The following is a 26,579-nucleotide window of genomic DNA, read 5'->3' as shown; positions in this document are numbered from 1 at the left end:
TGGAGGGGCAGCAGATACATAACTGCCATAGCTCTGATGGCCAGCAGCACTTCACCAAACTTCTTTCCTGACAAATGAAGCCCTTCTCCTGGGCTGCATCCCCTGCAGTGTGGCCAGCAGGTCACAGGTGGTCATTTGCCACCTCTGCTTGGCTCTCGTGAGGCCCAGCCTGGAGCACCGTGTCCAGCTCTGGAGCCCTCAGCACAAGAAGGACGTGGAGCTGTCAGAGTGGGCTGAGGAGGTCATGGATCTCGAGCTTGGCACGCTTCCACTCAGAATTTAGGGCACTGTCTGGTGGCTGGAAGCTGGTGGGTTGTGGCTCAGGAGGGGATGTGGTCATGAGTTTGGGTTCTGGGGGGTTCAGCAGTGACAACACTTGAGCAGCTGTGTCAGAGACGCTGAGACTCTTCACATTGCCCTGGGAGCTCAGGTAGCACAAGAGCTCAGGTTTGCAAAGATTTCCAGGTTCCAATTGCAAAGGATCCTCAAAAGGTCATAGAGGAAATCAGTTCTAGGGACAGTGCTCTGGAAAAAGTTTTTCTGAGCAGAAGGAAACCAAAATGCAAACACACTTTCTCTGAAAACATATCTACTTTCACAGTCTGGTATTTGTATTTACCCTCAATATGCAACACTTGGTGTTTTGTTTTGTTTTAAAGATACTAATCTCAGCAAGTTTATTTTTTCCCATTTCCCACCATTACCTTTTCAGCTTCAGTCCCAGCAGATTCTAACCATCCTGTAGACTCTGCACAGGATGGTTAGACTCTGCACACTGCACAGGTTGGTCATATAAGTAGTTTGCATTTGTCTCCCAGTGCTGTTCTAACATTAATTCTTACCCCTTTGGTAAACAGAAAACTACAAAGCGATTGCAAGCAGCCCAGGTGTTGGAAGCAGCCATTCCCTGCATCTCCCAGGGAATTCTGTGCTCTCTCATCCTCCCCATACGAAGATTCAGTGGTCCAAAGCACTACAACTGAACAGAAACTATCTTCATTTTTCTGTCCCGGGAGGGCAAATCAGACTGGCAGAATCACAGCACGCTTTGGGTTGGAAGGGACCTTCAAAGGTCTCCGGTCCAACCCCGCTGCGGCCAGCAGGGACAGCTGCAAGTGCAGCAGGTTGCTCAGAGCCCCCAACAACCTGACCTGCAACGGTGACAGGATCTCCCACCTCTGCGGGGGATCTGGGACACGGTGTCGCCACCCTCAGCGTAGAAAACGTCGCCCTTCTCCCTAGTCTCCATCTCCCTGCCGTAGTTTCAAACCATCCCTCCCGACCCTGCCACCCCAGGCCCCGCTCAGCGCTCCGTCCCCGGCTTTCCCGCAGCCCCCTTAAGTACCACGGGAGGAGCCAGGCGGGCTGCGGCCGAGAGGGGGCGCTGCGAGCGCCCGCCCCGGCGGTTGACAAGGTGGTGGGGGGGCGCGTCCCTGGCAGCGGGGCCGTGGGACGTCTACGCAAGATGGCGGCGCCCCTGGATATGGAGCCGTCAGCCCTCAGCCTGGAGCTGCTGCCCACCGACCCGCTGCTGCTCATCCTCAGCTTCCTCGACTACCGCGATTTGACGAGGTACGGGGCCGGACCCGCGGCTGCCCTGGACCTGCCTGAACTGCGCTGCCGAGGACGGGAGGAGGGAAGAACCGAGCGCGGCCTCGGCGGGGGGTGGGGGAGGCGCGGGAGGCAGCGGCGGGCCGCGGGGCGGAGGTCTCCTCTCTTCCTCCGGCGGCGGGGCTGAGGGGGCAGGGGAAGGGCTGTGCTGCGCCTGTCCGGTGAGCCGCGGCGCGGGGGGCAGCGGGCGGGGCAGGCGGCGGCGGCTCCCAGCTGGCGGCAGCGGCTCCCAGCTGGCGGCGGCTCGGCCTTGCGCAGCTGTGCGGATCCCGGGGCCGGCGGACGGGGTCGGGCAGCGGCCGCCGCAGCGCCCCGAGCCGCTCGGCGTTCTGCAGCACCTACCCTAAAGCACCGTCCCCTTCCAGCAGCAGCGCTGTTCTGCGGGGGGGTTGCTTTGGTTTAGTTTCATAGCGTTCCCTGATTTGCTTTCCCCCATTCTGTGCTGGCTGTGATTGTAGCTAAATGGCGATTTAGAGGTGTGCCAATAACTGCGAAATCGCTAATTCTTCGAAGCTCTTATCTGTGGGCAAACAAAGGGCTGTCTTGTCGCCAGTAAAGAAATCCTGCGGTGCGAGGGATCTGTTGTTGGAGGCAAACCAAAGGAAGTTAAATGGGACGGCTCCTTAAACAGAGAAACTCGGATGGAAGTTGCAGGCTCCTCCTGGACGCTTCGGTAGATGGCTGAAGAGTTGAGTCGTACAGCGAGGATGGGCTGTGGTTGTAGTTAAAACCTTACCAAGGAAGTACCTGCACTGGCAGTGCTTGAAATCACAGTATTTAATCAGAGAGAGAGGAATAGGTACGAGTGAAATAGAATGTTATCAAGAGGGGGGTGGGGTATTTGGTGTGCTGGTTTGCCTCCACAAATTCTAGTCAGGAAAGCTAAAGCCATCAGGCAGAACTCTGTTGTGATAACAGCCAAAAAGGAGATCCACACATACGCAGAAATGACACTGACTGTTACGTGCCTGGTTTGGATGCTTTAGGAGTAGTTGGTAATGGTGTGGTAAGTGCACTACCTGGTTTTGTTAGGTATTTAACAAAAGGAGAGGGCTTTGTGCTCTGCAAGGACAATCAAATACTGTGTAGGTTTCTTATTTGTAAGGCCAGCACTGGCAGTGTTGCACAGCTGTCTGCACTGCTGAAGGCACTGAGGGGATTTCTAGGCTGCATGCATTTGTTTCAGTGACAGGTATGTATTCTCTGACCACCTCAAGCATTGAAGTTTCCCTAGTATTCCACAGGTTGGGTAGTCTGCTGAGGGCCTTTAAAGAATGGAAAAGCTGACAGGTGACCAAGTATTTATTTATGCAATTAATGAGAATGGCTGTAATTGCATCTTTATCGTGGTTGAAGTCACATGTGCCTCTAATGTCAATATAAGTTCACTTCTGTTGCATCCAGTCAAGATTGACCTCACTGGTTACTGAGGACAGTTCAAGCCTGTATCCTACAGGTTTTTCTAATGCTGCATTTGCAGTAGTGCTGCATCATGCAGGCTCTGTTAACTTCCTGAAACAGCACTGTTAGCTTTAGTCCTACTTCAGGAGAGTGGAAAGAGAGTTTGTATATGGCCTTCATGAGAGTGAGCTTGCAGGACTTGCTGCCCGGTCAGTCATCCTTTGGCTTTTTCCTCTCTCTGTTTTTGGTTTGGGTCATGAAGTTTGTTATTTAAACAGCTCAAAGTGGAAAGTTATTTTGTAGTACTCAACTTTATAGTTTCTGTAGCTTGCTGCTGGAGCTTTCAGTAGCATGGGAAAAGAGAAGGTAGAGCCTGACAATCCAGGTAAAGTGATTTAGATCATAATAACTGGCCTGTGCTGTTGGAATGCTTCCACTGGTGGAATGGAGTCACACCAAACTCTTTCAAGCAGTGTTTATGATGGGTGGGAGCACAGGGTGACCTGCTTTACAGCATTACTTAATTACTGACAGTTCTCAGTGTGCAGGAAAGTCGTTCATGCCTGGTGGTTCAGCTGGAGTGAAGGCTTTCAGCCATTGCAAGCACAGCTCTGAGGAGGACAGCTACCTAACATCCAAACTAGTTTTATTTCACCACAATGCAGTGTGAAGTGCATTGGGCAGTGTTTGTCCCCATTGGTGTTGCTGACCTTTGGTAATCAAAGTAAATGGTTTTGTGTTTCTAGTTGCTGCTATCTAAGTCGAAGATTAAATCAGCTCTCCAACCACGATCCGCTGTGGAGAAGACACTGCAAGAAGTACTGGCTCATTTCAGAGTAAGTGGGCTGGCTCTGGACCTGTTCTGTGGTTGTGTGCTGTGTCCAGCTTAATTCCAGGAGCTCTAAGACTTCCAACCCATGAAAGGACAGAGGCAGCCTCCTTCAAAAAGCCTCATGAGTGTACAGGCCTTCAGAGGTCTCACTGGTGGAGAAGAGATGCCCTGGTAATGACTGGGCTGAGGGAGGAGCTGCAGCTTGCCCTTACCAAACACCAGATGCTCTGTGGAGGAAAGTAATCTTCTAAGTGCTTCCCAGATTAAACTTAATCTACTTCCCCCCCCACCCTTTCCCCTCAATTCTTCTTCAAGAAGTGAGATTCTCCTGTCTAGAGCTTGAGAGCTCTTAAAAGTGGTGTGAAGGCTTTGTAACTGTTCTGTTTTTACTGAGGTGTGGAAGTCTGTACTAAATGGTTTAGATGGGGCACGCTGGCTGGAGTTGGAGTGCTTGCTAACACAAAGATGTGAGGGCTGCTACAATTTGCAGGCAAGCCTCCTTTGTCAGATGTTAGTCAGCACTTTTTTGGCTGCCACTCTTCCTGTAGGCTGCTGTTGTGCCTGTGAGAAGAAGTGAGTGTAGAGGAATTCCATAAAGAAAATGGCTTTCCAGATCAGTGCACAGCGTTTCTCATTTAACTCTCTCTGAGGTTGGCTTCTTAGCCCTTCCTGGTGGGTAAATAAAGGAATAATGCAGTATCAAAGGATTCTGGTGTGGAGTCTCCTTCTCTGGAGACTTTCAAGCCCCATCTGGATGTGTTCCTGTGTGACCTGTGCTGGATTCTATGGCCCTGCTCTGGCAGGGGGGCTGGACTGGAAGATCTCTGGAGGTCCCTTCCGACCCTTTATCATCCTGTGATCCTGTGAAGGCCTTCACTGTGTCTGTGTGAAATGTGATGGGAATTAGCCATTCACCAGTTGGGAGAGTTAATAACAGACAAAGGAGCACAGTTGCTAAATTTTCCCCTGATACTGAGTAGCCCAAATCTTTCCTAAGTCTTTTCCCTGTTACTGTGGAGCAGATGCTGGAATTGAGTTTGTGTAGCTGCGCCTGGCTCAGAGTGCCTCTGACTTCATGTTCACTGACTGTTTCTGGCAGGTGTGAGCTGCTTGGGTTTAGAAGTCAGGCCTTTTAGGCTGCTGGTTTAAGTGTGCTTTCTCCATGCCCATTTAGGGAGGAGAAATGTCGCCGGGACCAGAGCTGGAAAGCCCTCTTCATCAGTACCTACCGAGACCTGGGGAGGTACATCCAGTACTACGCCACGCTGAAAAAGGCCTGGGACGACCTCGAGAAGTACCTGGGGCAGCGCTGTCCTCGGATGATTGGCTCTCTGAAAGGTACAGTGTCAGACCTGCTGTCTCTGGTAGCTTGGGTGATGGGATGTTGGCTGGTGGTAAGCTTCCTGGTGCTTTCGTCCTGCCTGGCTGCCTGTTACCTGAGGCTTGACAGTCCAGGAGCTGTGCTCTCCCTGCTCTCTGAAATAGAACAGAATAAACCAGGTTGGAAGAGACCTTGAAGGTCATAGTGTCCAACCCACCAATCCAACCCACCTAATCAACTAACCCATGGCACCAAGCACCCCATCAAGTCTCCTCCTGAACACCTCCAATGATGGTGACTCCACCACCTCCCCAGGCAGCCCATTCCAATGGGCAATCACTCTCTCTGTATAGGACTTCTTCCTAACACCCAGCCTAACCCTCCCCTGGCACAGCCTGAGACTGTGTCCTCTTGTTCTGGTGGTGGCTGCCTGGGAGAAGAGACCAGCCTCTGCCTGACTACAATGTTCCTTCAGGTAGCTGTAGAGAGCACATGAGTAAAGCAGACCCCACATGTAGCTGGTGCCCGGTTACCAGTGATCCACAGAGCCCCTGCAGATTGCTTCTCAGGGAAGAGTCAAGATCATTGTTGTTTTCTAATGCCCTCTCTTATCTCTTCTGGATAATCAGGAAAAGATTACAGCTTTACTGCTTTTGTCTCTGGCTGCTGTGATGGATTCTGCTTGCTGTTTACTGTTTAGCTTAATAATCCCCTTGCTTCAAGGACCTGGCACCTGCTGGTGGGATCTCATTTATGAGATTGTGTTAAGACCTAATTAAAACACTTTCACGTGAAAACAGGCAGTTGAAACTAAAGCCAGGCAGGAAGGAAGCATTTTTTCCCCTCTTCTCTAGGTCTTACCTTGTTCCTCTAAGGCAGGTAAATCAGGGGCTGAACAAGAATGTCTCTTTCTGTTTTCAACTCGAGTTTGTGGTTTAGTGCTGGAAGTACTTCCAGTGTTCTGGTGTGTGAATCTTACACAGCAAGACACAGAGTGACTTTGGGCTTTTTCTGGTGAGGGGACAAAACACCTTCCACATGTTCAATTCAGTGATCTCCAGAGGTCCCTTCCAGCCCCTAACATCCTGTGACCCTGTGCTTGGTTGCCCCTCCAGACTGCCCCTTGATGCCCTGTCTCTTGTGTACACAGAGAGTGTGCAGGAGGAGGATCTGGACGCCGTGGAAGCTCAGATCGGCTGCCAGCTGCCCGATGACTATCGGTGTTCATTCCGCATCCACAACGGACAGAAGCTGGTTGTGCCTGGGTGAGGAGCCAGAGCTTCATTCCTTCTGTGTTTCTTGCATAGTTTATGTATTAAAAGGCTAAAATGTCTGCTGAACAGGATAAAAGAAGCTTGTAGAGATGCTTGTAGGACTGGCTGCCTTCTGGGCCCAGCAGTAATTGCAACCGCAGTGTGGATTTCCGCGTGCTCAGGTGACCCCAGGCCTTTCAGTCCCTCTCTTAGGGACAACCCTTGCTTTTTTGCAATAACTAAAGCTTCCAACTGTTAGACTTTTAATCCTACCACTGCTCCCCTGAAGTTTCCCTTTGTATTACATAAGTAAATGATCCTTCTGCACTCTTTGGGCTTCGTTTGTTAAAAGTGGTTAGGGAAGAGCTGTCAAAGCAAGGTGAATCAAAAGGTGACTTTGCAAGTCACCTGTTCTCAGCAGAAGAGTTTACAATTTTAAGTGGTTTCAGCAATAAAAATTCTTTTTATGTTAAGGTTGGAGTGGAAGTGGCCAGCAGAGCTTCCTGTCTTCCAGCTGTAGATGAGGTTTTCAGGTCAGCACTTGTGGAAGTGCCACAAACCTTAATGAAAGATGGAAAGCTGCAGCAAGCCATTGTGGTGTCTGTAGAAGGCAATGTGCTCACCTTGCCCTACCAGAACCTTCACTGGTGAAGAAGGTGCAGCCCCCTCCAGTGCTAGTGTGGTGTGTGCACAAGGGGTATGGGAAACAGTTTTATGCAACCATAGGGATGACTCTTAAATCTGTTTCTTTTCCAGGAGAGGCTGTTTTGGAGAGGAGATAGGTGCCCTAGTTCTGTAGACTTCAAATGGAGTTCTGCATCTCATGTGCTTCCTGCTCTTCCTACTCCTTTCTCACTCCCACAAAGCCTCTACTGAGATGATGTGCCTGTGGAAGGGCTGCAGGAGCAGCTACATGCCTTTGGCATTGCCTTTCAGCTTGAACAGCTGCCAGTGGGCTGTGGTCCATTGCTGTGTCTCAAAGTGAAGGCCTGAGCCTTACATACCTCGTTGGTGGGACACTGACTGGGGAGCTAGTTGAGGCTGATGTGGGGCCTAGGAGCAATAAAGGCTGCCACTGTGAGTGGAAGGTGTGGGCTTACTGCTGGGGCCAGGCTTGCTTGTTCATGGGGGATGGCTGCTGGAAGGATCAGGTGTAGGCAAGGGAAGTCTGTGCAGCAAGTTGTTGGTATGTTAGATCAGACCTGGAGGAGATTCTGGACAAGCTGTCATTGTTAGATGGTTCAGGCCTCTGTGTCTGGGTGTCAGCCTGGCTTTCCAAGCTGTAGAACATGTGAATTCCAGGCAAGGCTCTGTGAGGAGGAGGAGGGATGGAAGGTGTTGCCCAGGACGGCAGCAGGTTATGTCATGCTGACGTGTGGCAGCTTGCACCCACGCCGCTGCTTTCACAGCACCAGGGAGAACTTAGCAGGAGTTTGCAGCTGAGACTGACAGTGAAAGGCAGATTAGAAGGGAGTGTGGGTGTGAGGTGTACAGCACAGGTTTGTGTGCTGCTGTGAGTGTGCCCTTGATTAGCAGTTGCTTAATTTGCTCGTTACCCCTTGGCATCATTCTTCCACCATCTGCCCCTTTACTACATTGAGTGTAGCTCCCTTGGTTTCTTTCCTTTGCCCCAAGCTCTCATCTAGCCCACCATTCACATCAGCATTAACTTCATTCTCACCTCCACTCCTCAGCTGTTCCCTCTTTCAGATGAGTGCCCCTTTCCCCCAAATGTATATATTCTTTTCTTGCATGTAGGGAGGCTCCTTTTGCTCTCTTCAGTGCTGCTGGGCATGGGGTCTGCTCACCTGTGTCTGCCTGCTTCAGTTCCTCTACTGAGATTGTGATGGCTCTGACTCCCTGCTTATTTTGCTTGTTGACTGTGATATGAGGCTTGGCCTAAGCCTAGTGTGCTTCTGGAGCACTGGTAGAAACAATGCTCAGAAGAGATTTGAGGCTGTCTTTGCCTCATGAGTGCCTTGCCTCTTTCTGTCCCTGCTGCAGCCTGATGGGGAGCATGGCGCTGTCGAACCACTACCGCTCCGAGGACCTGCTGGACATCGACACGGCGGCAGGAGGCTTTCAGCAGAGGCTGGGGCTCAAGCAGTGCCTTCCTCTGACCTTCTGCATCCACACTGGCCTGAGCCAGTACATGGCCCTGGAGAGCGTGGAGGGACGAAACAAATACGAGATCTTCTATCAGTGCCCAGTAAGGAAGGCACAGCCCTGCTGGCCAGTGGCCTCTTCTGTCCGCTGCTGGGGCCCCTGTGCTGTTAGCATGGCTGCCAGGCAGCACTGAGAGAGACAGCAGTGTGCATTAAACCTGGCTTGAGATGTGTGAGCCTTGGGAGAAGGTTCAGTTGTGTGCTCAGTCATCACTTGGGCCCTCCTGGGGACAGGCATGTGTGGTTTATGTACTGGAATGTCTGAGTGGGGGGTATAATGATGGAGTAGGTTTAGTGAACAGAGGAACAGTGCTCCCTGTGTTACATTTGAGGTCTTGACTTTGAAGCTTGCAAGGCTGCTCTCCTTCTAACACAGCCATGAACCTCTTTCCTTCCAGGACCAAATGGCTCGCAACCCTTCTGCCATCGATATGTTCATCACAGGTAACCCTTCAGACACTGCACAGTGTCTGTTCAGACAATGCACCTCAGTACCACTGGAGCCAAACAAAGGGGCTGCTGGCAAGACAGAGAGGTTTGGGGAGAAATTATGACTCTGCTTATCCCAAGAAAGGTTGGACCAGATGATCCTTGAGGTCCCTTCCAAGCTATGTTCAAGGATTCTAAGACTCTAACCTACTTCAGCACAGCAGCAGCTAATTGCAGTGAGATGCAGGTTTTCTCTGTCAAAGCTCATCCTTCTGTGTCTCTTGTGTGCAAAGTGCAGGAACCTGTCCAACAGGATGAGCAAAACCTGAGGTCAGCCATCTCAGGGCTGCTGTACCCAGTTATTAAATACAGCACCCAGAGTGAGTTATTCATTTCCAGTAGGTTTTGTAACCATGTCTAGAAATTGAAAATGTTTCCTGTCCTTTAATGAAATCTAAACTGTAGCTGGAGAAGAAAACCTCACTGGGTTCTCATTTGCTTTGCTCCAAGGACAAAGAGGGGAAAGGGAAAACTGTAATTGTTGTTTGGTGATGGAGTAATCTGTTATCATCATGAGTCTGAAGTGCATTGGCTGCAGCAGTGGTTTGATTCTTTGCTGGTTAATTCCCTAGAAGCTGGCTGTCTCCAAGTTAATTCCCTTCAGTGGCAAAGCAGGCACCAAAGTGAATGTTAAAAAGCAGCCCTACACATTTGTTAGGATGTTGGGCAGTGCTGAAGCAGTGCTGCCTGGGGCTGAAGGGAGTCAAATCTTGGCCACACTGATTTCAGGAAACCTTTCTCTGTACTGATGGATTGTGTGGACTGGTTGCAGTGTGAAGGGGTCAACCTGTCATCTGTTTTGCAGAGGATGGGTTGTGTGCTTTAGAACCATCATGGGAAGGACATAGCCAAAGCTCAGGAGTTGGATTCCTTGCCCTATGCCACCTGAGGACTGTGGAATCCTTTAGGCTGGAAAAGACCTTTAAGAACATTGAGTTCAACACTGCCAGCCTGCTGCTGAACCATGTCCCTCAGCACCTCATGTCAGGATGCTGCAGTGCTCTAAAGCTGCTCTGTTGTGAATTGGTGTTCCTGCTTGTATGGACTTGAGTCAATGATGAGGTGATCTAACATTAACTGTGTTCCACTTGGCTGAAAGGGTTAATTGTGGCTTACTGCCTGGTGGAGGGGAAGCTCCCTGATGGGCAGGATTTATCTTGCTCTGAAGATGGCAGGGTAAATGGTCCACTTGCTGTGTACAGAGTTAATTCATACCAGGATTGCATTTTGTGGATTAGTGGTGGAGAGGAACCTGGAGTTCCAAAAGATCAAAGGCCAGTACACATAGCTCTTGCCCAGGGAGGAAGTGCTAAGCACACTTAATCTATCAGGGGTGGTAGTACTTGATAACACCTCAGTGAAGCTGAGGATAATGATTTCTTGGTATTTCAGCTTAAATCCACTTTTGTATCAGTAATATTGACAAAGAGTTGAAGAGCTCTGTGCTGTTCTGTTGAACTCCATATTGCAGTGCTTGGAAGATTTGTGGCTGTGGAATTCTTTTGTGAGGAGCCACAGTGTCCTGAATGAAACTCTTCTTGGAGAGTTAAGCAGACAGCCCAGCTGCCACATCTGGGAGTGAGGCTGTTCCTGAATGATGGCTGTAGGTGTATGAAAAGCTGCTCTCAGACAATGGCTCTAAGGTTCTCCAGCATCCAGCTTTGGTCTTCTCTGTTTGTAGCAGGACTGCAGAGTATGTCTGTGGCTTACCTGACTTACCCCTGGTTTTAGGGAGAGGGAAATTCTGCAGCCTGTTTCTTTGACACTTTATTGGGAGAAAAGCCTGGATAGCAAAATGAAGCCCATAAATCCACCTCCAGGCATGCCTGCCTCTTGGAGGTAGAAGCAGCTGTACAAGTAGCATAGCTGCTGCTGATCCTCCCCACTCACAGCAGAAGAGTCATGAGCAGGAGAGCAGGTGATGAGAGACACTAGCACTTGAAGGCCATGGCTGTAATGTGAAACACTTAGCTAAGAGATTTGCTGTTTGCTGGAGCTTGCAGCCCTAACTCTCAGTTCTTGCCTGGCCTTTGTTGGGAGGGTGGGCTGCAATGTTGATTGGCTCAGCTCAGTGAGTCTGAGAGTTTGTTACAGACCCAGTCAGAGCTTGGAGTGCTTTGTAATGTGCTGAATGTGCCTCTCCTCCTGAATCCTTTCTTCTTTGTCATCTAGGTACATCTTACCTGGAGTGGTTTACATCCTATGTAAACAAAGTTGTGACTGGTGGTTATCCTATCATCAGAGACCAGATCTTCAGGTACTGTGTCTGGCATTTATAACTTCACTGCAAGGGTTGGATGCTTCCTCTGGAGTGCTGACCTAGTTCCAAGTAGTTATGGGTGCCTGCTACAAAAGATAATTGTGGACAGAAGAGAGAAGCTGTCAGACTGACTGCAGGTGAAGCTGGAAGACAGAATGCTTAAAGATTGATTTATTTCCAACCCCCCAACCAGAAGCTTCAGAATTTGTACCTTTGCCTTACTGGAACCAGAATGTTGCATCATGACTGCTTTGGAGTTTAGCTAACAGTGTAGTTGCTCTGCTTGCCATGAGGGTGCTGCTGCTGCAGGACTGTTCTGAGTTATTCTAAAGCAATTGCTTCAGAGCTGGTCTCTGAACTAGCACAGCAGTGCTTGAATCTTCATGCAGCTGTTGTTTCCTCTTAATTGTGTCAAAGTGAGACACTACAGAGCCACATTCCTGCCCTGTAAATTAATTTGCTGTGGGAGCTGCTAGGTTTGGGTTTTTAAACAGCATCATGACAGAGCTTCATTAAACAAGGGTGGCTTCAGTGCCTTCAGATCAGCTTGCACACCCAGTTTGGTGTGAGCATTGCTGCAGGCACAGAGGTCCATGGTGTAGGTGCTGGGGAAGACACTGCATGTATCCCCTACTGACCTGCAGGTGACAAGAGTTACTTCAAACCTAGCAGCACCCTGCTCTTATTAGTAAACAACTGATCTCTGTGTCTGGCTTTCTGTGTGGGCTGTAGAGAGCTGTTAGAGTGGATGTTCTCCTTTCTGCAGGTATGTGCATGATAAAGAATGTGTTGCCACCACAGAAGACATCACTGTTTCAGTGTCCACATCCTTCCTGCCTGAGCTCAGTTCTGTGCATCCCCCCCATTATTTCTTCACTTACAGAATCAGGTAAAATGACAACTGAATTCACTTTTGCCACACAGCAGAGAGGGGTGTGGTGTTCCAAGGATCAGTTTTGCACATCTATATGCTCAGCATTCCTAGGCACACTGAAATGAAGGGGACCTGCACAACGTGCTGTCATTCCTAATAGCAACAAAACAAAATCATTCCCTGTCAGCTATGCAGGGTGCCAGTCAAGGTGGCAAAGGGATGGCTGGGGGAAGGCAGTTACCAGCAGCTCTTGTGAGTTAGGAGAGGGATAAAGAACACCAGTGAAGCAGAGGCTTGGAGATGGGTCCCAACAACTGTTTCAGTGTTCTTTGCCTGAGTGGAGTTTTTTTGACCAGTCTGCTTTGGGAGAGATCCCAAGGATGCCAAAGCCTCTCTTCAAGTGTCTGGCAGGCCACACCTTGAGTCCTGTGTCCAGTTCTGGGCCCCTCAGTTTAAGAAGGACATTGAGACACTTGAACGTGTCCAGAGAAGGGCAATGAGGCTGGGGAGAGGCCTTGAGCACAGCCCTATGAGGAGAGGCTGAGGGAGCTGGGGTTGCTTAGCCTGGAGAAGAGAAGGCTCAGGGGAGACCTTCTTGCTCTCTACAACTACCTGAAGGGAGGCTGTAGCCAGGTGGGGGTTGGTCTCTTCTCCCAGGCAAGCAGCACCAGAACAAGAGGACACAGTCTCAAGCTGCACCAGGGGAAGTTTAGGCTGGAGGTGAGGAGAAAGTTCTTCACTGAGAGAGTTGTTAGCCATTGGGATGTGCTGCCCAGGGAGGTGGTGGAGTCTCCATCCCTGGAGGTGTTCAAGAGGGGACTGGATGTGGCACTTGGTGCCATGGTCTAGTCATGAGGTCTGTGGTGACAGGTTGGACTCGATGATCTTTGAGGTCTCTTCCAACCTTGGTGATTCTGTGAAGTAGTTAGTCATGAAGTGTGATGTTTGGCTTCTAGAATTGAGATGTCCAAAGATGCTCTTCCTGAGAAGGCTTGCCAGCTGGACAGTCGATACTGGAGAATAATAAATGCCAGAGGGGATGTTGATGAAGTTCAGGGTCCTGGAGTAGTTGGTAAGTAGAAGATTGCTTTTATGAGCCCATTAGAGAGGGTTTCTGTGATAAATGTACAGGTTATGACAGTTAGGAGCTGTTCCTTATGGTGACAGGGGGTAGGAGTTCTGTGGAGCTAGCCTGAGCACAGGTAAGTGTGCTTGAGTTTTGTCTTTGAAGTCATTTTACAAGGGATGTCTGAACCTGATGATAGGTAACTGCCCTTCAGAGGTTTGCTTAACATCAGCAACCACTGGGAGTCATTTCTGCACTCCCTGCAGTGTGACACCACCTGCCTGCTCCTGCTGCGGGGTGCAGGTGCTTAACCGACTGCTCAGTGTGTGTTGGGCATGGGTCCTGTTTTACCATGCTTTCCCCACAGGGGAGTTCCCAATCATCAGTCCAGGGAGAGTGTATGAGTACACCAGCTGCACCACCTTCTCCACCACCTCTGGCTACATGGAGGGCTACTACACCTTCCGCTGTCTCTACTACAAGGAGAAGTTCTTCAACGTCACCATTCCCAGGTTTCACATGGTGTGTCCCACGTTCAAGGTGTCCACAGCACGAATGGTGAGTGGAGAATCTGGCTGAGGAAAGCACAGAGCGGAACAGGTTGGTAACCCCATGGGAAGCATGCTCCAGATAAGGTCAAGGTCAGCAGCTGTGGTAACCTCTGTAGCTGTTAGTCTAACCCATGTTAAAGCCATGTGTCCTTGAGATGTAACTCTAGCAGGTCATCGCCAGAGCCTCAGCCCTAGCTGTCGCTGGAAGCCATACGTGGCTGCAGGTCTTCCTCCTCAAGTCCTCACCTCTGTCTGGTACCAAGGTCAAACCCACTTGTGCCAGTTTGATCAGGGGGCCTGTGGGTTCTTGGCAGAGGCAGCATGTGAGTGGTCTGTGCTGTCCTGTGGCTGAGCACAGCTAAGGATGCACAGAAAAACATACAAGTGTCTGTCCAGGGCATATTTCAGACTCCTTAACCTGTACCCTTTGCTATTTGGATTGTGTAGTTTGTTTGAATCTCCAGCAAGGTGTCAGTCAGTGACAGCTGGACGAGGCTGGAGGTCTGTGTGACTGCTCAGTAGTTCTGTGATGTGTGTTCCAGAGTCAGTGGCTGTGCAGAGCAGTACAGTGCTTAGCTTACTGCTAATTGCAGTGTAGCTGTAGTCTGGAGACTGCAGGTGAGCTGTGGAATTTCTCCCTTTGCTTTGGCACCTTTAGGGAATCTGATTTATTGTAGCACTACATAGCTCTTAGTGACCGACTCAGTGCTTGCAGAGAACTTGGAAGTGCCTCTGACATCTTCTTGTCTGCCTTCTCATGGTGTTCCAGTGGCTTGGGACACTCATAACCAGTAACTCCATCAGTAGGTGTCAGCATCTCATGCTTCTAGCAGACACTGGCACCTCTTAACTGCTGCTCACGTTCCTGGGAGCTGTCACCTGCTCAGCTCACTGTAGCAATAGTTTGCTTTTCTCTTCTGCTCTACCTCCCATTTGTAAGGTAGTCACTACCCTGTGCTTTTGCTCTCAAAAGAGACCAGCAGCAGCCAGGAGAATTGGCTCAGCTAAGATGCCAAGTGGTGGCTTTTCATAGCTGCACCTATGGAATAATGAAGGCTGCTGGACACTCACTGAGTTGAGGGTCAGGCAGCTTGGCCAAATGCTCTCTGGTGCAGATTAAGCTTTGGAGTGGTAAGGCGCTGCTGTGAGGACATGCGGAGCCATGTCTGCCCCAGCTGAGTGACAGTAACACACCCCAGAGCTTTCTGGGTTGTTGCTAGGGCCCTCTTCCAAGGAGCTGGCCTCAGTGTGGGTGTGTTCTGTGCCAGGAGACCAGCCACAACGAGTATGCAGTGGATGAAGATGAGGACTCCACAGACACCGACGAGTACGAGGAGCGGCGGCGAGTGCTGGACATCCCTGCGCCCGTGGGGCGCTGCCCACGCCACACCTGAGGGCACCACGGGCTCAGCTCCTGGGGCTCTGCACAAGGACACTTCTGACTGCTGTCCGTGGACCCTGCTGCACAGCAGGGCAGCCAGCATCAGTGTTGCTGCCAGCTCTGATTCTCTTCAAAGTACAACCTCTTATTTGGTTGGTTGGTTGGGTTTTTTTCCCCTGGTTTGGATGTGGGGAGGGAGCTTGGGGGGGAGCAGGGACAGGGTGGGAAGGGAGCAGAAGAAGAAGAAAAAGTGTTTGGGCTTTGTTCACTTGTTTTCTTTTCCCCAAAGTGCAAACCAGCTTGATCATTGGAGGTGACATTTTTAAACTCTTGCCTGGCTGTGGTCATGTTGCAGGGGGGGTGGGGAGGGTTTGTGCAGTTAGAGCAGGGGGCAAAGGAAGGGCTGCGCTCCTGCCCTCCTCCGTGAGCGTCTGCTCCTGTCACCTCCTGCTAGGAGTGACTCTTGCAGGGGCTGTGGCTGCTCTCTGGGTAAGATCAGGTGCTCTTATGCTCTTTTTTCTGTTAACACAGAAGTGCCAGGAAAATTCTGGTCATGGGATCCATGAACCAGGATTGAAGCTGGCCTTATTTTGTAGACAATCCATTTTTCAGCTTAATTCTCTGCAAAGTGACTCTGAGTGGGTGATGCCTTTTGGAATGCAGTGCACATGCAGAATCTGCCTCATGTAGCCAGGGGATTTCTCACTGACTACAGAGTATGGATTTGTAAATACCTTTTGAGTTTGGTTGGTTGGTTTTTCTTTGTATGATGTTTGCTGTTCTGACTTTTTCATAGGTGACAAATTCATCTTGAACTACCATGTTTCCCTGAAGCCTCTCTGGGTTTTTGTAACTATGCCCAAATAAAAGCAGAAAACAAAAGGGACAACTGGAAACTTTCTGTTTAAAAGAAGGACCTGTTTGCTTTGTCACTTCTGTTGCCACTGTCGTTGCTTAGGCTGGAGGTGAAGAGAAAGTTCTTCACTGAGAGAGTTGTTGGCCACTGGAATGTGCTGCCCAGGGAGGTGGTGGAGTCACCGTCCCTGGAGGGGTTCAAGAGGGGATTGGATGTGGCACTTGGTGCCATGGTCTGGTAGTCATGAGGTGTTGGGTGGCAGGTTGGACTTGATGATCTTTGAGGTCTTTTCCAACCTTGTTGATTCTATGCTAAACAGCTGCCTCCTGTGCTCTGCACTGCTGCATGGGACTGGCCTCACCAGGACCTGAGCAGGAGCTGTGACTGGTGTCCTCCTTTGGACACCCAGCATGAGTAGCTCCAGTACATTGTGGTTCCAGCTGCCTGCTTCCATTACTACTTAACTCCTCCTACAGCATGCCTGGTTGGTTTGTGACCCCCTCCCCCTGCTCATCTTTCTCAGGTGCCACACAGCATTTGGATCTTCCAGAGTGGTACAAGGTAGAAGCCAAGCACTGGGTATGACCTGTGTGGAACAGCTGAAGAGGCAATCCCCTTTGTGCTGTATTTCTTCACTTTCTCTGCTCAAAATCTGCAGCTAACTTTTAAAGGCATAGCCTAGAAGTGCCACAGTGCTGCCCCTCAGACAAATCTGAGCAGAATGGGAGTTGCCACAGTGCTTTAAAAACATTTCCATGTTGAGGATGCCCCAGAGAGGAGAGTGTCATGTTTGTTCTTCACTGGAATGTCATTGGCTGCTACAAGGATCAGTGAAAAGGGGGCTTAGTGGAACTGGAACTTCACACAGTGCTGCCAGCCTGCTGTGTGGTTTGAAGGACAGAGAAGTCTCATGGCCAGAGGCCAGCTGGGTACTTTACCAGGATCTGTATGTTCCAGTTAAGTGATAGCAGCTGGAGGTCTTGAGGCTCTCCAGAAACACCCCCAACTCCTGCTGATTCTCTTCCTCTCAGGGAGTGCCTCTTGGGCTCATGGAAGAGGAGTTACAATTTTTGCTTGCTGCAGAAGAAGCCAAGGTGCAGGACAGAGCTGTTCTGTCAACTGCTGAGCACTCTGCTGGGGGAGTTTGAGGCCTGTGCTCCACAGATGACCAATGGTCACAGGGCTCCTGTGAGCTCTCCATGTGTGAAGTGAGCAGATAAGCAGGCAGGGGGTGACAGGGTGCTGCAGCAGCAAACACCTCTGTGTTCATAACAGGAAGAAGGTTATTCCATTACTTCAGGCAGCTATTTTGGCACCTGGCACACTGCCTAAAGTTACCAGATGCAGTTACTGCAAGTCAACAAGTGGATACCTCATCCCCCAACACCAGGCTGGATGAGGCTTTCAGCAGCCTGGTCTAGTGGGAGGTGTCCCTGCCCATGGCAGGGGGGTTGGAGCTGGATGATCTTGAAGGTCCCTTCCAACCCAAACTGTTCTGTGAGGCTGTGTAACTCTTCCTTATGTGCAGCTGAAGTTGAGCTTATGGCAGTGGTTCTCCTCAGCCCACCCAAAACCTGAGCTTGTGCCAGTCTGGTGTGAAAGGTGAGCGAGGAGCCAGTTGTGTTTGCAGCACTGTGGGGCTGTGGAAGCCTTCACGTGGAGAGAGTTGACTCAAGACCCTGCTTCAGAAGACAGCACTTCACCAGGGCTCTGCCCTGTGCTGGTGACCACCAGTGCAGTGCATCCCACTGGTAAATGCTTCTAATGGTTGTAACTGTGCCATAAGCACACAGCTTACAACACAGATACACATCCTCTGCTTTGGCCACCATCCTTCAGCTCCTGTCTGACAGTGATGCTGGTTAGGACTCCTGCTGAGGTCAGGTAAGCCTTGTTGAACACTATATGTTGTAATTCATAGGTTAAAAGCTTAGCACAGCCACCCCAAATCTGTACCTGATCTGCCCTTTTTGGCCCATGGAAGAGGCCTGTGCTGGCACTCTGTAACTGCACTGCAGGAGCCCTTCAGCACCTGCTGGGGGCTCTTGCTGACAGCATGGTTTAAAGGAGAGAACCTCTGACCACTGTCTCCTTGCTGTGCCCACACCATGTGGGAGAAAAACGACCAGGGTGCCAGCCAGAGGGAAAAGAAAACAACCCCAGAGCTGTGCAAGGTCTTCCAGTGCTGGAGGGTTTGTGCCACTTCTCATCAGCTATGAAAAGAAACCAAAGTGGAAAACTCAGCTGGGCAACTGCCCTGGGTGCCTCTGCTTTAGCAGAGGGGTTGGGCTGGATGATCTCCAGAGATGCCTTCCAAGGCCTAGCATAGAATTGTCAGGGTTGGAAGGGACCTCAAGGACCATCCTGTTCCAACCCCTCTCACACTACAGCAGGTTGCTCAGAGCCACATCCAGCCTGGCCTTCAACACCTCCAGGGATGAGGCTTCCACCACCTCCCTGGGCAACCTTCTGGAAACACCAATTTTCTGTGGAGATCCAGCTCCATGGATGCTCTGGAGGAGGGACTGCTCCCAGAGTCTGGAAAGGGAAAACTTGCCTTCAGCCATAGCTGAACATTTCATTTCCTTGTCCCCAGCTCCTCACTGGGAGGATTCTCTAAGCCAATGGAGAAAGGATGTTCTAATACCAATTCTTAGTGAATTCTCCCTCGCTAAGCTGCATACCATCACCCCCAGCACCTTGGGCTCACCTCCTTTCTTAATTGTGGCTTAAACAGAGCTGAAAACTTCGGGAGAGCAGATGCTGAGCTGACTGATAACCATCTGCACAGCAAGAGAGTGAGCTGGCAGCAGCGAGCTTTGTGCCAACAGCTCCAGAATGCTTTTGAAAGAGCACTGCTCCTTCCTGGTGTTTCTCACTGGGCTCAAGTCAACACTCTCTTTTGTATTCTCCCCTAAACCTTTTCATGTAATAAAAACCATTTGGTGCTCCTCAGCTCTGTTTCTGTTGCCCTCCTCCAATGTTTTTCCTGGTTGTGAGTATTTAGATCTATATTCAGCTGCCTCTGGAGGACCCCTCCTGCTCTTTCTATTCCTACTTGTTTCCATCTGTGTGCTCTAAAACTCATCATTTCCCTTAGTCCATTTACTTAACCACAAGAGGGGATTCAGGGCAGGGCCAATGCTTTAAGAAGAAAGCTTTGGAGGGCTTAAGTGTTTGATTGCAGTCCAATTAATCCCATTTTCCTACTCTGTTCCTCTGTCCACCCAAGATGCTGAAGGCCATGGTCATGGTGGCTCTCTCAGGACCCATCTGCTGTGTGCTGAACTGGGGTGGGTTTAGCTTCTGGTATTGAAAATAAGTGTAGGAACAGCTACACTTAATGAAGGGTGAGAGGAACCTTAGCATCATGAGCCCCGCAACGACTCAGCTGCTGCTACACCGTGTTATACCTGCGTGTGAAGGGGGGACCCTCTGGCTCTACAACTCCCTGAAAGGAGGTTGGAGTGAGGTGGGGGTTGGTCTCTTCTCCAAAGGAAAATGCATCAGGACAAAAGGAAAGGACCTCAAGTTGTGCCAGAGGAGATTTTAGGTTGCACAGCAGGAAATAAGTCTCCCTGGAGAGGGCTGTCAAAGCTTGGCCGAGGCTGCCCCGGGCAGTGGTGGAGTCACCATCCCTGGAGAGGTTTCAAAGCCCTGGAGAAGCGATGCTGAGGGCCAGGGTTCAGTGGTGACCTGGCAGTGCTGGGTAGATGGCTAGACTTGATGATCTTAAAGGTCTCTTCCATCCAACCCAGACGATTCAGAGATGTCATGCCGTGCGCAGGCTTGGGGGGAGGCGAGATGCTTTCCTCGCTCTCCGTTCATGGTGCGCACAGGGACTGCTCACGGTCCCCGGAGCCGCTTCTCTGCGGCTTCCCCGGCTCGGCTCCCGGGGGCGGGCGGTTTACGCTTCCCTGCCGGGGCCCGGGCCGTGGCCACGCCGCTGCTCCGCCCCCGGGGAGGGCGGTAGGCACAGCCCATAGAGGGGGCATCGGCTCCGCATCTCCCCCACTCAGCCAACAGACGGTGCGGAGCTGGTCGGCCGCGGCTGCTCGGGGTAGGTATGGGGCGAGAGGCTGCGGCGGATCCCCGCCCGGGCCGACTCCTACCGGGGAGCTGCGCGGGGAGCGGAGGCAGCCCGGTGCCCCCTGCTTCATCGGCGTGCAGGTGGAGCGGGGGCTCGGAGCTTGGCGAGGCGGAACGGTGGCTGCCGGGGGAGCGCGGGACAGGCGCTCGGTGGGGCGGGGAGGGGGCGGGGGTGGGATGCGGGTTAGAGATGGGCTGAAGGATTGAGGTGTAAATCTGTACCGCTACCCTGCGAACGGCGGTGGCGGGAGGGTTTCCGAGCGTTCCCGGGCTGCCCCCGGGCTGAGCCAGGCCGGCCGAGCGGCCGCACCGCAGTGCGCTAAGCGGGGCGGGCTGCGGCGGCCACGGGCGCTGGACCCGAGAGGGGTCGGGAAGCGGGGAGCCGGGACACCCCCGCACCGCATCCCACCGCCACCACGGGGGAACCCCCGGAGCCTCGGCTGCGTGGCAGCGGCCAAGGCAGGGGTGCAAGGACTGCCTGGGGTGTGCTGCGGCTACCTTAAAAACAGCTGGGGGGGAGGGGGGGAGAGCCAGGCTGCATCTACCAGGTGGTTGCTGGCTACAGGGTGCCTCGGCAAAGCAACCCTGTGTGCACCATCCGGGGCCCCTAGGAATGGAACGTTTAGTTCTAGTTACCCTTTTCTTGCCTTTTTCTGCTGGGGGGTTGTGATGAAAGTAGCAGCTTAGTCCTGGCCGTGCCTCTCTCCCAGGTGGGACTGCAGAGAAATCCTGTTTCATCCACCAGCTGCTGGCTCTCGTCACTGGGACTGGGGCAGATGCTTCAGTTAAATCAATAATGTAGAAGAATCCACTTTTAGGGAAGATTTTTCTGCCTTTTCTTTCCAAGCCATGTTGTGAATTCCCGCCTGTGTATTTTTTATCATCGTAGGCTAAAATTGTGCAGTTGCCTCCTCTCTGTCATTCAGGAGTACAGAAAAAATACCCAGTTCCCCCAAAACAGACTGGCTGAGTTACTGCTGTCAAAAGCCTTTATGTTGGCTGTGGTGGTTTTTATCGATCCACCTCTTGTTTATTCTGCTCATGACTTTGCAAAAAGGCAAACCTGGTTCACTCCGCTGACACCCTGGGGTGGCTGGGGGAGAGGAAGAGGCTGCCAGGGAGATTCTCGTTGCTGTCCAGAACGGCTCTTGCTTTAGCTGCCAGCATAATGGCACTCCTCGCACAACCACATCGCTGTGGGATGTGCCTCTCTGGTCTTGGAAAGCTTCTCACAAAGTTGTTTACCCCAAAAAATCATCTTGTCCTGCATGTGGCTTCAGTTGACTCAGTTCTCCCACTGAGGTCATACAGGCAGGAAAAGAAAGGGGGGAAAGAAAAGGATTTTTGTTTTCCAGTAGAGAAGTTAACCAGACTTGAATTTGAGAAGGACTTCAGTATGATTTATCATGAAGCTGTCTTTTTGAGTCAGTACTCAGTCTTGTGGGAGGAAAAATCTCCATCCCAACATAATGATGGTCTGCCAGGCTGCACACAGAAATGTCTTCAATCTATTGAGTCCCACTTGGCTTTTGAAGCCAAACATGAACTCCTGCCCTCCTGGCAGAAGTATGCTGCTTCTCCCTCTCTCTCACCCCTCTGCCTAGTCTGAACAGCCCACTGTGCCAGAGCAGAGATGCTTTAGCAGTAGATATCGTTTGTAGCTCAGGCTGTGTGCAGAAGCCCATCCAATAACTCCTGCTCTGGAGCTGTCGGTGTTAAAGCCACCCTGACCTTCCTGGCTCACTGCTGCCCATGGGTTATAGTTGTGGTGGAGGACCGAAGCCATTGCTGAGGTCGCTTGAGGGGCTGTTGTGTCAGTCCATCAGCAAGAGGCAGAAACCTTGCGAGGGGAGAGGCAAAAGCCCTCTTAGTGCAGACGGATCCCCTGCAGCCCCATGAGAGAGAAGGAGCGAGCAGGGCTGGCTGCGGGGGTAATGGGGAAGGAGCAACATTCAGGCCCTGTATGGCCTCTCTTTGTTAGCTGCATTTACAGCTGTAAGAAACAGGGAGACCTGTTGAAGGGTGCAATCAGAGAGGAGAAAGGAGACTCATCTGCAGCCTGTGGGCTCCTTGTCCTCAGAATAAAAGCCCTTTTCTCCCAAGAAAAACCCTCTCAGAAAGGGCAAAGTTGCTTTGCCCTTTCGCTGCCGATGCCTCCAGTTCCATACTGAATCGCATTTTGAGCTCTCGATTCCTCACCATGGATTCTGCTGGTTTCGTGCTCCTTTTGAGTAGAACAAACAGATTAACAGCTCTTTGTGCCTTCAAATTAGGGAAGAAGCATGAGCAAGATGAACTGCATCCTGTTAACAGCCTGCCTGGCTCTGGTTGCTTTCTGTAGCTCTGGTGAGTATCAAGCAGGTGCTCTCCTGATGTGCTGCTCTGAGGGGCTGAGGAAATCACGGGCAACGCGTGGAGAAGGAGCTATGACAAGAGAAGTCTGGATTATTCAACAGCAGTTTGGGGGTGACAGGAGCCAAGGAAGCAGGACTTGGTGTCTGCTGCTTAGTGTCTGTCTTTGGTCAGGAGGGAGCTTTGGGGGCAGGATGTGATGCCGCTTAATAGGGAACTGGCTGTTGTGTTCTGCCGCCTGCAGACTGTGTTCCTGCTGTGTAAACTGGAAACCAGGTGCACAGCACAAGGGAGAGCTGGGATGAAGTAGCAAAGGGATGGGATCAGATTCTGCTGATGGAGTGTCTTGCCTGCCCTTTGCAGAAGGCAGGCTTTAAGAGCAGGTTGAAGGAGCCATGGCTGCATACATGGCTCTGCAGGCACGCACGGGGAAGTGGTTGTTCAAGTGGCAAATCCTCCTGTCAGAACTGCCACCCTCGGTTTGCACACTGACAGGAGCTTGTTCCTTTTAGCTTCTGAAGCCTTGAGTTTAGCAGCCAGGAGTACATGTGCAGGCAGTTAGATGCAGGTAGTGAGTCTCCTTTTGTTCCTTGTGAATGCTGTCACTGCCTCGGTGCTTCATTGCTCAGTAAGGACAAACCTTTGTCTTCCTAGGTTCTGCCCTAAGGTGTTACCACTGCGAGAACAGCCCTGCCTTGTGCAAGACCAACAGCACTTGCTTACCCACTGAAGACACCTGCTTGCAGATGAAATTTGGTATGTGCCCAGTCCTGCAGACCTGAAATAGACAGGGCTGGATCAGTTTGCATTGCCTGGACACTTTTAATCTGGCCTTAGCCTGCTTTTCCTACCCTCACTCAAAAGCATACTGTTGAAGGTCATGTTTATAGCTAAGCAATAATGATGATTTAGGGCTGCTTTGTACTGGTACAAGCATATACACACAGGAAAAAACATCCTCAACAAAACTCCCACCACCCAAGAGAGCTGGAAAAAGCCAGGAACCAGCATTGATTGTAACATGCAAGCCCTTTGCCCTGACTTAGTTACCCTTCAAAAAGAGATAAAAGCTGTGAAATAAAGCTGCAGGGAAGGGGCCAGCCGGTTATGAATTGACACCATTGAAATAAACTCTCTTCTCCTGCATCTCAGGAAGGTGGCCAGGGGTATTCAGGGCACAGAGCTCCTGGCTGAGTTGTTAAATAACACTGAAGTAGCAGTTTTGCTGCCAGTGATGGCAGTTTCACTGGAAAACCAGAAGAATTGAGTCACCTGAACCAATCTCCTGCTTTTCCAGCTGGTTGCCTCTGCTCTAGAAAGACCCTTGGGCTGCCTCTGGACAGTGGGGACCAGGATGGGCTTGGATTGCTTTGTTCCCCAGGATGGTACTCACTGAATCATGAAGGAAGCTTACAGTGCTGTTGGGCCAGGATTCTGCTCTGTGCTGCTTGCAGCCTAAGGAATTTTCTCTTCTGCTCTTTCCTTCAAGCTCAAATCTTTGTGAACACAAACTGTAGGCTTCCTAGCACGCAGCCTATGGTGCTTGTCTGTTGTCAGTCAGGAGTTGAGTACCTGAGGTGCCAAGCTAGGAAAGATGGAAGACAAGGTGTGTGATCCCTGGTGTCCAGGGGAATGAGCAAGCAAAGTCCTTCAGTCTCTGCATGTTGCCTCTGAGGCTGAGGCCAGCCAGGTTTGATGGGACTTGTTTTCAGCCCAAGCACTGCCTTGAGCTGCTGGACCTGCTCTAAACTTTGTGGAGTGAGAGCAGCTGTGCTGCAGGACAGTGCAGGCACACATCAGGCTGACAATGTGCTGCCCTTCTCTGTCAAGAGCCCCAGGGCAGGTGTCACTCCAGCTCCACTCTGCATCTCCCAGTGGAGCATTTGGGCTGAACTGGAAGCACTGGCCAGCTTGAGCTGGAAATCTCTCTTAAGCTGTAACTAGAAGGTGCAAGAGAGGGCTGTGGAGGCAGGACCATGGCTTGCTATCAGATTTGGAAACTTTTAACTACTTGAAGAGCAACTAAAAAAGCAAATATGTGGCAGTCTGGGTAGTGCTTCTCCCCACACCAAAAAGGAATTTCTTTCAATGGGCTCTGAAACTGTTTTGTTCTGTTGTAGGTAAATTGAGAACCTCCTCCTGCTGGAAGACATCCCAGTGCCGCATGAACGATATCGCTGAGTTCTTCCAGCTGGATAACTTTGACTTCTTCTGCTGCCAGCACGACTTGTGCAACGGGGGTGCAATGCCTGGGCTTGACAAAGCAGCCTTCAGCATTGCCTCTGTGGTGACCATGTTGTGGCTGCTTCTGTAGTGGTCCTGGTTTGTGTGCCCTGCTTCCCAGCTGACATCACCCCAAAAGCATTCACTCCACTCTGAGCTGCCCTTCTCACACTCTCCATTCCTGACCGTGGGCAGAAACGTTGCCTTTCACTTTGAATTCTGTTTCCCTCTGCTCAGTTGCTGTGTCCATGGGTGGGAAGGGTAATTATTTTTGGTAGGGATTTCTGTCACTTTGGGTGGGTTTTTATGACTGCTCCCTTGTCAGACCCCAGAGAGTGGATTGGAGAAGTGTTGGATCATGACTCTCAAACTCGCTGCAGGCCTTCGTGATGAGTATGGATGCAATCAGTTCCAAGTGATGTAGAGTTTTTGTTCCCATCACTGTGACAGCTCTTCTCCATGTTACAAGCCAAGGATGTGACCTTGCCAGCACTGTTATTTTTGGGAGGAAGCAGCTACATTGCTTAACCCCAAACTGAAATGTTGCTTTAAGTGAGAAGCCCTTTTTCTCTTGGTTGTGTCTGTCTGTGAGCATGCAGGCAACACCTGCTGGCTTTCCTTTCCCCCCTGGCTAGGACTTTCAGGAAGCATGTGCTTTGCACTGAGCATTTAGTGGCAAGCTGGGAACTGTCTATGAGTTGCTGAGGAATTGCACTGGCACATCCAGATTATTTTTCCTCGTGGGTAGCTGTTGGGTTGTGTTGGAAACTGTGACATGGAAACTGAACCCCTCAAGCTTTCACCCAAGAGTATGAAGCCAAACCTTGCAGATCTTTGTGTTCTGACTTTCATGCAACTCTGTAAATGCCAGCACAAAAATCTCTGTGTTTGTACAGCATGGATACAAACCTGCTCAGTCTGTGTGCTCAAGGGCTCTGGAGCTGAACCATTCTGTACATTGCTCTGCTTTAGTGCTGGGGACAGACCTTTGATACTCTGCCAGCACTTAGGGACCCTCTCAGTCAGGGACAATGTCAAATTCTCCTTTTCCCTTCTGGAGCTCTCGGCATGTCCCTGCCAGAGCCATGGTCCGTTGCCAACGGTGTATTCTCCTTCTGAGGACCCTTGCTTGTGCTCTGCAGGGTGCCAGTGATGCCAGCTGACCCACTCCCAGCAGGGGTGGTACTCCATGCCATGTATCTTTTGGTTAAGCTTAGCTTAGCTATGAAAGCATCCTGGGAGCATTCTGAGCTCTCGAAGTATGGAAGTCATCCTGTCTTTGGTTAATAAAAATGTCCAAAAAAGAGGAAATGTGGAGAGTGTGGTTCCTTACCACTGGGTGCAAGGTAACTCCAGTGGCTGCCGTGTGGCTTCCCTCCCAGAGGCCCTCAACACACTGCAGATAGTCTTCTCCCATGCCTTCCCTGGAGCTGGGTGCTGTGCCTAGTCAGTTCTGGCAGACTGGTATCTCAGAGAAGCAAATGTGCCATGATTTGGGGAGGAACAAGGGTAGTCCCTGTGTGACTGCCTTAACAGCTGGAGTGTGGCATGTAGCATGCTGCCTGTGGCTGCTCTCAGAGCAATCCTCTCTGCAGTATTCTACTAGCTCATGTGTTTATTCTGTGTGCAGACTAAATTTCTTTGTGGGACAAAGGAGTTATTTTTCCCTATGGGCCTGTGAAGAAGGAGCTAGAAACTGTGAGCTGCAGTTGCAAGAAGCGGTGTGTGCAGAAAACCAGGCTGAACAGCCCCAGGGCGCTCAGCCTTTCCGTCTCTGCATCTCTTCCAGTCCCTTCAGCATCACTGTAGCCTCCACTGGACTCTCTCCAGTAGCTGTCTGTCCCTCTTGAACTGG

At 51.0% G+C, this 26,579-nt stretch overlaps 2 protein-coding genes across 3 annotated transcripts; both read left to right on the top strand.

The window, feature by feature from the left end:
- Window positions 1-1,412: 1,412 nt before the first annotated feature.
- On the top strand, window positions 1,413-15,403 carry FBXO3 (F-box protein 3). 2 transcript variants are annotated; one of them, XM_054171828.1, is made up of 11 exons: window positions 1,413-1,572; window positions 3,759-3,848; window positions 5,019-5,182; window positions 6,316-6,430; window positions 8,423-8,627; window positions 8,982-9,027; window positions 11,245-11,329; window positions 12,099-12,221; window positions 13,163-13,278; window positions 13,640-13,830; window positions 15,095-15,403. In XM_054171828.1, the coding sequence occupies exons 1-11, from the start codon at window positions 1,466-1,468 to the stop codon at window positions 15,215-15,217; spliced, it is 1,365 nt and encodes a 454-aa protein (XP_054027803.1). In that variant the 5' UTR covers window positions 1,413-1,465; the 3' UTR covers window positions 15,218-15,403. The 2 variants fall into 2 exon arrangements, with proteins under 2 accessions (XP_054027803.1, XP_054027802.1); XM_054171827.1 differs by having other exon boundaries at window positions 1,414-1,572; window positions 15,092-15,403.
- Window positions 15,404-19,994: 4,591 nt separating this feature from the next.
- CD59 (CD59 molecule (CD59 blood group)) lies at window positions 19,995-25,725 on the top strand. The gene is made up of 4 exons (XM_054171913.1): window positions 19,995-20,120; window positions 22,423-22,495; window positions 23,156-23,257; window positions 24,622-25,725. The coding sequence occupies exons 2-4, from the start codon at window positions 22,432-22,434 to the stop codon at window positions 24,813-24,815; spliced, it is 360 nt and encodes a 119-aa protein (XP_054027888.1). The 5' UTR covers window positions 19,995-20,120; window positions 22,423-22,431; the 3' UTR covers window positions 24,816-25,725.
- Window positions 25,726-26,579: the final 854 nt, after the last annotated feature.

The sequence above is a fragment of the Dryobates pubescens genome, chromosome 22 (genome assembly GCF_014839835.1).
Source record: "Dryobates pubescens isolate bDryPub1 chromosome 22, bDryPub1.pri, whole genome shotgun sequence".
Classification (NCBI taxonomy): Eukaryota; Metazoa; Chordata; class Aves; order Piciformes; family Picidae; genus Dryobates; species Dryobates pubescens.
This window is presented reverse-complemented; position numbering and strand designations above follow the sequence as displayed.

Bases quoted from the DNA above. Each gene is read 5' to 3' on its own strand.
- CD59 (XM_054171913.1), top strand. From the start codon at position 22,432: ATGAGCAAGATGAACTGCATCCTGTTAACAGCCTGCCTGGCTCTGGTT. The intron at 22,496-23,155 runs GTGAGTATCAAG...TTGTCTTCCTAG, and splicing joins GGTTGCTTTCTGTAGCTCTG to GTTCTGCCCTAAGGTGTTAC. The intron at 23,258-24,621 runs GTATGTGCCCAG...GTTCTGTTGTAG, and splicing joins CTGCTTGCAGATGAAATTTG to GTAAATTGAGAACCTCCTCC.
- FBXO3 (XM_054171827.1), top strand. From the start codon at position 1,466: ATGGCGGCGCCCCTGGATATGGAGCCGTCAGCCCTCAGCCTGGAGCTG. The intron at 5,183-6,315 runs GTACAGTGTCAG...TTGTGTACACAG, and splicing joins GATGATTGGCTCTCTGAAAG to AGAGTGTGCAGGAGGAGGAT. The intron at 11,330-12,098 runs GTACTGTGTCTG...TCCTTTCTGCAG, and splicing joins ATCAGAGACCAGATCTTCAG to GTATGTGCATGATAAAGAAT.